At 36.8% G+C, this 13129-nt stretch overlaps 1 protein-coding gene across 1 annotated transcript in view; it reads right to left on the bottom strand.

Annotated features, from left to right (window-relative positions):
* The window catches only part of MROH2B (maestro heat like repeat family member 2B), a 94169-nt gene extending 87803 nt beyond the window's left edge, over window positions 1-6366 (bottom strand). The window contains exons 1-2 of the mRNA XM_043996453.1: window positions 6339-6366; window positions 3129-3190 (exon numbers count right to left, since the gene is read on the bottom strand). Of these exons, the coding sequence (XP_043852388.1) occupies window positions 3129-3190; window positions 6339-6366 (90 nt within the window). The remainder of the gene's footprint in view (window positions 1-3128; window positions 3191-6338) is intronic.
* Window positions 6367-13129: the final 6763 nt, after the last annotated feature.

The raw sequence follows: 13129 nt of genomic DNA, 5'->3' as shown, positions 1-13129 counted from the left end.
GCTCTATCTCTCTAGCCCAACAATGAGATCTTGGATTCAGGAAAAGCATGGTAGTCAGTATATAAACTTATTTCTTAACCATTACTGAAGAGAACTGTGGAAGATTATAAGCAATATTGCATCATAAAACAATGAAAGTCAATGGTGGCAAAAATAAGTCATCAAAAAACTTTGTATGAGAACCAGTTAAGCCATACTATTTCAAGAGAAGCATTCTTAGATGAAATTTGTGAGTAGTACAAATAGATGAAAAATAGAACAGATTTGTCAATGTTCCTATAATGATATATTTTCATCATTAATGGCAGTGGAATACCTACCTTTTGACCCTAATAATCCATCCCTGATGTGCTATATGACGGAAAAGAAAAGAAAAGAAGATGATGAAACTGGGAAGAATAGTCAGATCAGACCAAGTATACAGATAAATTCCATCCTAGAGTCAACACATAAATGTGAAATCATTGAGGGTTCATTTTATATAGTATCTCAAAGAGGTGAAGATACCAATAGAATGGGGGAAAATATACTACACATCATTACTCCAAAAAGATGGTGAATAGGATATCCATAACTACTGATTCATATTCCTAATTTTCATCTTAATGTAATATTCTTTATAAAAATGATCTATAAATGTACCCAGGATATTGGTGATAAAAATATGAGAAAGGGGATAGACAGATGTTTACAAATAATTCCCTATAACAGATCACACATTTATAGTCACACAATTGACCAGAAGAGACAGAATACAAAAGTCCATTCCTTATTTTTCAATTACCCTCATGTCCCAAGAGCAAAATACAGCTCTAAACGTTCGCCTCCAACACTGCTTAATGCTTTTATATATATATATATATATATATATATGTATATATATATATGTATATATATATATTTTGGTGAGGCAATTGGGGTTAAGTGACTTGCCTAGGGTCACATAGCTAGTAAGTGTCAAGTGTCTGAGGCTGGATTTGAACTCAGGTCTTCTTGACTCCAGGGCCAGTGCTCTATCCACTGCGCCACCTAGCTTCCCCGCTTAATGCTTATATTGAGATCATATAAGATTATTTAATAAATCCAACTATAAAGATCATTCTATTCAATAACTTTCTAGTTACTGAGGCATAAGCCAGGCAGATATATGCTTGTCAGGGTTTTTACCATTGTTGTGAGGCACATCTGACTTCCAGATGATCCTTTTTTGTGGACGGCATTGTGATAATTATTATCAAGCCCCCAAATATTACAAGACTTTGTCAATGAGATCTGTGATTACTCAAAAGACATCAACCTGACAACTCATATAAGAAAAATCAAATGTGTGAAAACTCTTGTTGTTGAGACTATGACATGGAATTAAATGATCAATATATTTAGTTAGTGCATCTGTAGTATTTTTGCCTCAGGCAGACTCTGAAGATGAATAAGAAGCTGGCTTTAGAATTGAGTAAGAGTAAGAAAGCAGCCTGGAAAGCCTAAATTGTGCAGAGTTTTAAATGATCTTAATTTGCTCTTCAACACAGAAATCTGTCTTTTTAAACAAAAATATTCTTTTTATGATGCTATATAGTTATGGGTCTTGTAATACCATCAGCTCAGAAGAAGCAAAGTTGCAGGTTACTCAAGGAAAAATGGAGAAATAAATTGCATAATGAATGCAAACAGGATATGACTTTTTAAAACATTTTTTTTTGTACAAGAAATAGTTGAGACTTGGGATTTCAGTGATGCAGGGTTCTGTTCTGCAACTTAAGAGTCCTGGTTTCCTGGAGGACTGATATGTTATAATGACATTTCCAGGATCACATAGCTAGTAGGTGTCAAGAGGCTAGAGTTGAAACTGGGTCACCTTGACTCTTAGACCAGGCTTCTATCCACTATGTAATGTTGCTTCTGGCATAGGCGATATCATCCAGGACTAGAAAGAGAAGGGAGCCTGAGATAACAGATGGACAGTCTGAGTGATACACTAGTATCCATGAAATATAGAAAGACCTAGAAGAGCCAGTATGCTGCTTAAATACTTTGTAGAGGTCCTGTGGCAGAACATGGTCCAGAATCACCCAAAACAATGGGTCATAATCTGTACTAATCAAGAGAGGGAATGTTTACATAAATGAATGAGATCATGAATCCAATGAAGGATTTACGAAGCATCTCTTAGAGCCTGGATTGACTTGGAGACCCAAAGGAATGAGTGTCTAATGGTGAGATTTACAACAAGGCCACACAGGAGGATACTTTGGGACCTTCCCAGGGGCATCTTAAATTTAAAATTTAAGAGGATTTCTATTTGACTTATCTGTAAGATTGACTTATTCTTTCCTTTCTTGCCATAAACAACTTCAAAGGAAATCTTAATTTTTATAAATGATTACATTTAATTATATTTTAATCATCACAGAATGTCTTTCTCACCTACAGCCATGCCTCAAAAGATCTGATATTTCTTCTTCGTGGGTACTTTTTCTGTTTAAGAAGACAAAAGCTTCTCTGTCTATTAATAGTTTCATGAGTTTCAGTTAAAAGTAAAATAAATAAAATATCTACCATCTGATGGGCAGTTTTTTGCTGATGAGCTTGTATCTAAACTTAGCCATCATCAGTTTTCCACCTTGGTGAGACATACCAGAGGTTATGTTCCATTGGCATTGCTATTGAGAACCAAAGAACACCTCAACACTGTGACAAGGGATCAATTAGCACCTGGATTTAGTGGTTTGAAATAGGACATCAAATAATGGAACTGAAGAGGATGCCCTTTACACTAATTCTGAAGAGAACTGGATCCTGTGATTGTTAAAACATCATTAAATACAATCATTTAAATATAATTATGATTTTCATTAAAGCTGTTATTTCATGGAAAAGAGTACCATCATGTGAAGTATAACTAATTTGGAGATAAATGGAAGTTGGAAAGAAATTACAGTGCCTAGACAAAAAAGGAATGGTGTGAAATTCTACACTAGATCTGAAAACTGTGAATAAGTATGTATTTCTCTGTAAATTTCCATTTCTTTATCTGTAAAATGAAGTTTTTTTACCAGATAATCTCTAAGGTCTCTTCCAACTTTAAATCTATGATTCTATAATTGTATGATTTTGTAAATTTACCCTACCTTGCCTTCGTTGTCCTCCTTGTCCAGCATATTAAGAGTGATGTGAATATCTCTGGAAATTTCTGCAATGCAAAGAAAAGGAGATACTAAGATCTGTGTTGAAATGTCCCAGGGATAATCATTATGAAGGTTTTATTTAACTTTGGCAAACATTTGAAATTAAAAAAAATTATTTGTGATATATAATTATATTTTTTTACATATATCAAACAGATATAATATACACAGGCATATATAACATACATAATGTAAATTTTCTACATTGTACATTTAGATATACCTAGGTATATTCTAATAATATAACTGTTTTAATTCCTTAAATAACTGTTTTATAAATAACAAATACATATCAATTTATATATTTATTAAGCTTATGATCTGTGTAATCGGTATACCAGAAAAAATATTTATGACATAGTCTTTGTCTTTAAAGAGCTCACAATATAATAATAGACAAGTGATTTCATTAGTGCAGGGAACTATTGGTTCTGAAGCTCCCTTCAACAATTCAGATTAGAAGCACATCTCCAAGTGTCTTGGGGCATCATCACCTGGGGAACTGCAAGTTTAAATGACTTGTTCATAGTCACATAACTGGTGTGTGCCAGAAACAAGAATTGAACCAAGCCTTCTGATGTCAAGAACTGTTCTCAATCTTCTTTGTCATGAAGCCACTTGGGAGATATGTAGTTCATAAGTCAAGGTATCCAGGTAGGTGGCACAGAGGATAGAGCATCAGCCTTGGTGTCAGGGCCCCTGTTCAAATCCAGCCTCAGATACTTACTCACTGTGTGACCCAGGCAAAGTCACTTAACCCTGATTACATCAGAAAAAAAAGGACAGTTTTGATCCATTGGGCAGATAAGTGGCTACTCATTTCTCCTTACTCCTACATTCAAAAGGCACTAAATCTAACATCCCACGGGAGCTTTCCCTCTCCTGTTCACAACTTTATCCCTCACTACTTTAGTCTTGATTATGATTATCCTTAGGAAAAATGAGCAAAATTTTCTCTGGCAATCTCCCACCTCCCCCTTTTAATATCATTCCTTCATCCTCTCTTCCCCACCCTCAACTTCTGCCCAGGCACCTCTTCTGTGTCTTGTTCCCATTGCATCTTGTTCTCAGCTGGTTATGAATCAATCATCATTGATGTTAGTTGATAATAGCATCATGTATAAACTCTCTCTGGATATTACTATCACAAGAAGATATTCTGGAAGACTATATAACTTTCAATGATCAAAGGAATAAATTTCTAGTGTTGGATTTCAGTACTTCGATGCCTGTAGGGAGAGGTGTTTGGGCACAAGGAGCCCCCTCAAAGAAACTATCAACATCAAACCACATAGGCCTACTTTACCTGCCTTTAAGGCTGACCCTTATTGGTCCCAAAGGAAGGTAGATTAATCAACACATACAATAATATTTTCCAATGTGCTTTTTTCACTCAAACTCGAGATATAAAATTCATGACTGCCATTGCACAATGGTATTGCTGGACCTCCTTGCATACAATAGACATGTCCCTTTAGGTTGTGTATTCATCAAATCATGGGGAAGCTCACTTTCAAAGTTATTTAATAATCTGCTTTCTGGAAGGCAAATGATCATTTCCTAATTTACTTGCTTTATGAATCTGGAATTTTCTATGTAATATTGGGCTTCTTCTTCTTTTTTTTTTTTTTTGCAGGGCAATGAGGGTTAAGTGACTTGCCCAGGGTCACACAGCTAGTAAGTGTCAAGTGTCTGAGGCCGGATTTGAACTCAAGTACTCCTGAATCCAGGGCCAGTGCTTTACCACTGCGCTATCTAGCTGCCCCCTAATATTGGGCTTCTTAAAGAGACATACACCTAGGCTTAGCAATTATGTAAATAATATAAAAGTGTTGTCAGTTGGAAACCATGAGGGGTTGTAGAGGCTAATTAATGTATTACAAGGCAGAGGTATCATTTTCCTTGCAACTTTAGTTTAAATGTGAAGAAGTGGGGTGCCTGGTGATGACAGAGGGCTAAAATTATGTTGAACCTCTCCTTGGGTCATTCTTTCATTGTTGTTATTGTTTTGGGGGGCAATGAGGGTTAAGTGACTTGCCCAGGGTCACACAGCTAGTAAGTGTCAAGTGTCCGAGGCTGGATTTGAACTCAGGTCCTCATGAATCCAGGGCTGGTGCTTTATCCACTGTGCCAACTAGCTGCCCCTCAGGTCATTTTTAGGGGCAAATTTTTAACAAAACAACAGTTGATTAAATCTAGAGCCAGGCACTGTTTTATGGGTTGAGGAAGGAATTGAGAATAGGTAGATCTTTTTTTTTCCCTCTATGGAGCACAGAGGACTGAAATTAGGAAGCATATTTTTGCTTAAAATTTAGTTTAAGTATTTTATTTTGTAAATCCACTATCCACAATGTTCTACACAAATCTCATTAAGAAGGAATCTTTCCTTAGGGAGAAAAGATGCTGCTTTTTTTGGATAGATAGGTAGATTTCTGGTTTTCATTTATAGTTAATTTCCACAGCTATTTAAACCAGGTATACACTTCCTCAAGGTGGCCTAGTGGTTTTTCTCATTCTCTTTTAACAGTATACTGGCTGAAGGACTGCTTTCTCTTTCTGCATGCCATTTACTTCATTGAGAAGCAGGGTGGAAACTGATCCACTGGTTTGAAACATCCATAATTATATTTACCCTATCATTCCTTTCTTCTTTCAAATCCCTCTCTGCTTGCTACTTGAAAAACCTTCTGAATACTCCCTCCTTTATGCAGTTATCTCCAGGGTAATCTTGAATAGTAAAAACTAAATCAGAAATTTTCCTTTAAAAACAATTAATTCCCTGATACTCTGGCAGGCTTCAGACCTTTAAAGAGGTAATGCTGGAAGAAAGCCCTAAAGAGTGCCTGAGGTATTTAAAGCTGCATACAAATCAACATTAATCTAGGTATGCTGAAGCAAGAGAAGGAAAGATGTGTAGTCAGCCTCCTTTTAACACACAATCTATTAAAACTTTTAAGGCTCAGGACCTCCTTTTTTCTTTCAGCTTCCCTCTTTCCCCCCTCTCCTTTTTTCTTTCAGCTTCCCTCTTCCCCCCCCTCTCTCTCTCTCCCTCTCTCTCTCTCTCTCTCTCTCTCTCTCACTCACTCACTCACACACACACACACACACACACATACACAGAAGACATATGTTTTAGAAGATAAGGTTCCTCACCTCCAGCTTCCTCCATGATGCAGGCCATATCTGTTGTTTCACTGTCCCCTTTTTACTTGAATACAGAGGCAGTTTTTGTAAACACAAATGATTAGGTTAAAGAATCCAAAAAAGCAGGTTAACAAGTTTCTCACAAATTGCTCACGATATTTTCTAACTGTAAGTCCTGTCTCCACTCGGTTGACACTAAGGTATGAGAGCCATCTGGGATGTGGTTGCTGGTGAAGAGAGTATTACTGGATGGTACCGCTAAGACATCTTGCTTCTGAGCTGCTGCTGACCAAGAAAATGGCTGCATTTCACCTTGTGTTGTCCCTTTAGTGGAGACCGCAGCATCCAGAGAAGATGAGAGTAGTATAGAGAGTGGGGCTCGGACCCAGGGCACAGGATAAAGGAACTCTTCTCCTTGAGCCTGGGTCCATTAATCAAGTGAAAACAGAGAGATTAGACACAATTTGGTTTGGGAATCATTTTCCGTGATTGTTTTTCCTGGCTTGAGTGTTAGGGAAGCCTCTCCGGTGGTCTTGTAGGTTGTTCTACTTGGTGACTGTCCCACAATCTGCTCACGCTCAGTGGGAATAGAATTTCCAGGGTGGGCAGTTGAGAGGAATGTGTAACTGACAGCACAGTGGGAAGTCCACTCCCCAGACCTCCCAGTGTCTGTCTCTTGGCCTTGTTCTTAATCTTATTAAGATAACCCCTTAATACCTTAGTACTTTAGCCATAACTCTACCCTTTGCTCTTGTTCCCAGTCATCCTCTTGACTTCCCACTATCAGAGTCTTCTGGTGTTTATCTGTTTCATTTGTTGGCACTAGAGGTGGTTATAGCCCTACTTCTGGTTCCAACACTTGCCTATCCATAATTTCCTCCAGTGTTTGAGTTCTATGCCTGAGTGATAAAGTTTGGAAGGGGGTAGTAGAGGGCCATCCACAGGACTGGATTTGGAAGAAGACTTGAGATAAGTTTATGGGAGACACTCTCATATGCTACCATCTCCTCAGGCCTCAATTGCCATCAGAAGGTTTTCTGATGGACAAAGGGATAGCATGCATCTACTTAACTGTTGTATACTGGTATTGTGAGACTCTATTATATGATAACATTTAGTTCAGAAGATGGTCAATGACCAAGGTCAGATTCTCTCTCAGGGTCCCTTTGTCTAGGTCCTTACCCCAAACCATCTAGTGAAGAATTAAAGATTATACAGTTAACTAAAGGATTATTAGAAAGCAATTTTCCCTTGCCTTTCTCTATCCACCATGTTTCTTTTCTATGGTTAGGAAACCAGTTGTGAAATATGTGTGTCAGGGAGTGTCTGGAAATAAATTTAGAAGACTCTGGGCTGCTAACCTCCATAAGGAGGTAATGCAGAGTCTATCTGTAATCTTTCCTTAGAAGTCTTAGGAATTCTGAATCAATGCCATGTCTGTAAAAGGAATGAATAAAATGAAAGTTACCAATTTATGTAGTTATCTATTTCAAAGTAACTTTGGGAAGATTGGAAAATGGTTATTTTTGCCCTACTGTACATAGAGTTCATTTACTTGAGAAAACGCAGAGGCAACTATTTGGTTTTAAGCATCCTTAATTACCCTGGCTACTTTAGTTCATCAATGGATTAATACTACATCATTGTGAGTATCCCTTCTAATGATGCAGGTTGTAATTTCTCCACACCTCATTCAGTTTAATTCTTGACTATATCCTTCTGTAAATCCTCCACTGGGAATTTACCCAGAATGCTAGAGGTGTTCCTCTAGATCTCTCAATATTTCAAACTATCTAGCAAACAGGTTTGTTCATCCCCTTGCTTTTACGGCATGAATGGTGGACCTCTTTCCTCTGCTCCATCATGTCTACCTGAATGATGTCTTTTTGTGCCACTTTGTTTTGTGTGCAAGTTCTCATCTGTAATATTATTGCATCTAAATTCTGTCTACCATATGGCTTTTTATTGCCTATATTTAGAAAAAAAAGTATGTTTCATTGTCCTGACAAATAAATTATAAATAAACTTAGATATAATTATATTTTACAGTAAAATATGAAATGAATATATGTAAATTTATCATGATTGTTGTTGTTATTGTTATTAATTAGGATACGGCTGGGACCTGTAATTTCACTGGTCATGGAAATCTTTTTTTTTTTTTTTTAGTGAGGCAATTGGGGTTAAGTGACTTGCCCAGGGTCACACAGCTAGTAAGTGTTAAATGTCTGAGGCCAGATTTGAAGTCAGGTACTCCTGACTCCAGTGTTTTTTTTTTGGTGAGGCATTTGGGGTTAAGTGACTTGCCCCAGGGTCACACAGCTAGTAAGTGTCAAATGTCTGAGGCCAGATTTGAACTCATGTCCTCCTGAATCCAGGGCTGGTACTCCATCCACTGTACCGCCTAGCTGCCCCTGGTCATGGAAATCTTAATGAGGAAACTTCTCTACCAATGAAGGTTGAAATTTACTTTACAAATTAGTCTTAGTCAGTTGTCTAGAACATGAAGACATAAAATGACTTGCCGGGGTCACATAGCCAGTAGTTATTAGAGGCAGGATTTGAACACAGGCCTTCTGGGATCTGTTCCAATTCTCTATCCATCATGCCCCAATTCCTCTCCTAAATTATATAAACAAATACACATGCATGTTATATATAATTTATTGACAACTAAATAATATATACTTTTAAAATGTATTCATTCATCCATTTCTCTTTTCAAAATTTAACTTTGCAAATTTACCTTCTGAATTGTACCATTATTAGGACCCTATCAAAATTCCTTTTGGCTTTTTTTTTTTTTGCCACATCCATCTTCTACTATTTACCATATTACCAGGCTAGTAGAATAAATGTTTTGACATTCTTCTCTGTTTTAGTATGTGGCAAGTATCAAATTCTAAGACTTAACAAAATGGAGCATAATCTTATCAATGAAAGACTGTTTCTCAAGAGTTGTTAGTGAGGCAGACAGTCTTCAGATTGCCTGAGAGAGAATGCAGAAGGAATTTTCCTATTTCAGTATATAATACTAATGACAATATCAATTCCTGGGGTTCAGATTTTATCCATTTATATGGTTAACAGACATCAGAATATTAAAACAAAACAAAACAAAAATGAAAAACAACCATAAACTTGTAAAGGTAGAAATTGAATATAAGACAAGACAAATTATTGAAAATGCTAGACATTGCCCAAAACTTTCACAATATAATTTACACATAACTATAGAACCAGAGAATTGGTCAGATAGGTTCATAAAAATGACCTTTTCTATAAATCTGCACATGAACCTATTAGATAAAAAACAAAGAGATGAAAAAATGTTAAGAAAACTTAGAATTCAGTAACATTTTAACCTGAGTTTTCAAGTAGAAGAGATTCTTTTCTCTTTTGTACCTGCCTTTAAAGAAAAAAGAGGTATTTCACTTAGAATTATGCTGGTACCACTTTTTTTCACTCTTAAATGCCAGGATATGACTTGAACAGAGGAGGTATTCTGCCTTAGGTTCATACCTGCTTTAGCCACACCTCAGTGTGAGCTACCTATAGTAAAGAGCAATGAAAACTGGTACTCAGTGATAGCCCTGCTGTCCTACCTGGCTATTTTATAGTTGAAGAAACTGAAGCAAACACAGGTTCAATGGCTTACCTAGGGTCACAGAGCTAGTAAGTAGCTGATCCCAATTTGGAACTCTATAACACTTTTAAAAAATGTCTATCTTTCTCTCCCATTATTGATTAGGCTCAGATTTGTAGGGTATGTTACTTCCTGTTGCATCTTGAAGCTTTTTTTTGTTTTGTTTTCAAAACACATTATTCCATTTCCTTCTACAGTTTTTGCTAAGCATATACTTGAATTATTAAATTTTCCTTTCCTTTATATTTGAAGGTCTTTTCTTGCTTACTTTCATAATTTGTTATGGGATTTATTAAATTTCACTACAATTTTTGTCGGAATTTATAGCATAAGGTTTTTTATGGTGGTGATTTCTGGATTCTTTTGATTATCTTTTGTATTTTGTGTTCAGAAATTCTGGATGCTTCTCATTATTTCTTGCATTATAGCAGTTTTTTGACTTGTCATGTTCTCCCAGGAAGCCTGTGATTCTTACATTGCTTCTATATATCCTTTCTTTGAAAGTAATATGTCTTGCTTGTAGAGAGATCATGCCTTATTTTAGAATTATTGCTTTTTGCTTCTTTTCTTCTAGATTGTCTTCTACTTTGATATATTTGTATCTCCAATCAGTTGCTTTCTGTTTCATTTCCAAGGAAATATTCATTATTGTGGGTCCATGTTTTTCTTTCTACCAATTATTTTTGTTGTGCAGAAATTAATTATGATTTCCCAATTATGCTATCACAATTCTGTTCTCTCTCTTGAACTATTTGGGAATATCCTTTTGTGATTTCATCTTCTCTTGGGAACCAATGGGGTTCTTTGTCTCATCAGGAATTGATTCATTTTTCTTTGTCTTGCAATATTTATTCAGAGAGGTTTGGACTCATTTACATGCTCCAAAGGTCATCTTTCTTTTTTGTTATTGTATCTTCTCTCTTGATTTATCTGTTTATGATCAAGTTTTCTTCCTCCTGAGATCTTTGGTAATTTTAGTCTTCCTTATATTGTCCTATTTCTCTCTTTCTTACTCCTTCAAATTTGATGATTAATCTCCAGAGGACTGGACTTCAAAGTTACCTCAGTCTCCTCCCGTGCTGGAGAATACACTTTTCATTTTCCTTAATCCTTACCCTAAGTGACTTCTGGAGGTAGGATAGGGTACAGAATTAATCCCAGCTAGATACCAGTCCTATTTATTTTAGGCCTGGTGGGGCCCCCCTTCCCCCTCCACCAAATACATATTGACACCTTGTCCTTGTTCCTTCTGTTTTTAATTTTATGACTGAGCACTGCTGCTGAGTTGTGTTCTGCTACAGCCAGGGACTCTACCTTCTCCACAAAGGGTAGGGGACTACCCCAAACAAATTGCTAAGTAGATCCCAGAGTACAAGCCCACATCTTCCATTGTGCACCTTTGCCACAGAGGTTGCTGAGTGAGAATATAAATGATTAAAGTTTCACTTTCTCTGCTACTAATTTATCAGATTCTTACCTTCTAGGTTCTTAGCATCTTAGCCTGTGCAGGTCGTTATAATTACTAATACATGATTCTTATTTTCGAAGATTTTAACAGTTCTAAGAATTGAAAAAATAGAGATAGAAAAAAGATGCTGTTGCAGTTCATATATATACACATATGCATATGATTGTGTGCATATACACACAATTATATCTCAGTGACCATGTAACCACAAAGTCTTTAAAAACAAATTTACCAGAATTATCTATTTTCCAAATACTCTACCGACAAGAGTTTGACTGATGAACCTTTTTAGTTTTAAGACAAAGTACATTTACAGTGGGGGTTATATGGTCACCACTGTAGCATAATCAAATTCCCTCTTGACCTTCATTGGTGAAGGTTTTTAAAAGCATTTTCCTTCTGGGTTGTGTTTTCTCTGAATAATGTCCTGTGAACAATTTTGTTGTAGCTGCACTGGGCACTTTGGAGTTGAAGCAACTATGTTTACAAACAAGAGGATGTTTTTGAAAACTAAGTTTATTCCAAAGGAAAAAAGACCCAGAAAATAGTGAGTCATGCTACTACTCTCCTTCTAAGCATATACATTTTGGGCTAGAGGGAAACTTGAAGGGCAAAAGATTTACAAAAGGACTTGAGAGGTAGGACAAATGGAAGAGGGACAGTCCCATTCTTTTGCTTGGTAATGAAGGAAGGAATTGTCCTTTGCCTTTCTTTGTTTCTCCTGCTCTTAGCACAGTGCCTAGCATATAGTTGGTACTTAATAAATGCTAATTGACTTACTGATTGGTGATGGGAGGGTTCACAAGGTTAATTTTTTTTAGCACTATCTAGACTGGAAGAATCACCTCTCTCCCACCTCATCGACTGCCTCAAGTCATTCATTGTAAGTAGAGAGTCTCCCAAAGAACAGGACCTTGGACTGATCAGCCTGACTCATTGTACTCCAAGTGGCTCTGCTCAAACCCCATGCTCATTGCCAAGATTCTGATCCTGCGTTTGGATTACTCCCTCTCAGAAAGTGTTGCCACTTTGGGGCAGCTAGGTGGCGCAGTGGATAGAGCACTGACCCTGGATTCAGGAAGACCTGAGTTCAAATTTAACCTCAGACACTTGACACTTACTAGCTGTGTGACCCTGGGCAAGTCACTTAACCCCAACTGCCTCACCCAACCCCCCCCCCCCCCAAAAAAAAAACCAAGAAAGAAAAGAAAAGAAAAACAAGGAAGTATTGGCACTTGTCCTCTCCAATAATAATATTTCTCCTAAAGCAATGACATTTAAGTCCAGAAAACATAGACATGGTCTACATCTTTGGAAAAGGTAATATCTACTTAGAGATGAAATGGACATGGTCCTGTACTTATAGGCATAAACATGGATCTTAGTTTTTTAGAGTCTTTGCATAGAGTCTTTGTGCCTCTAACCTCTAGAATACATTCTTTTTTCATCTCTTTGAATCTCTAACTTCCTTCAAGGCTTATTTCAGGTTCTATCTCCTATGGGAAACCTTTCCTGATTATTCTGATAGTATTTAGCACTTCCTCCCTTTTCAAATTATATTGTATTTATGCATTTGTTTAAATATTTCATATCTCCCTAGTAGAATGGAAGGTTCTTGAGGGCAAGGATTGTTTTTCCTTTTGTTTTTCTCTCCTAAGTGTCTAGTACAGTACCTTATATGTGCTT

This window comes from Dromiciops gliroides, chromosome 1 (assembly GCF_019393635.1).
Source record: "Dromiciops gliroides isolate mDroGli1 chromosome 1, mDroGli1.pri, whole genome shotgun sequence".
NCBI classification, from domain to species: Eukaryota; Metazoa; Chordata; class Mammalia; order Microbiotheria; family Microbiotheriidae; genus Dromiciops; species Dromiciops gliroides.
Note: the sequence above shows the minus strand (reverse complement) of the source record. Positions and strands in the feature narration are given on the sequence as shown.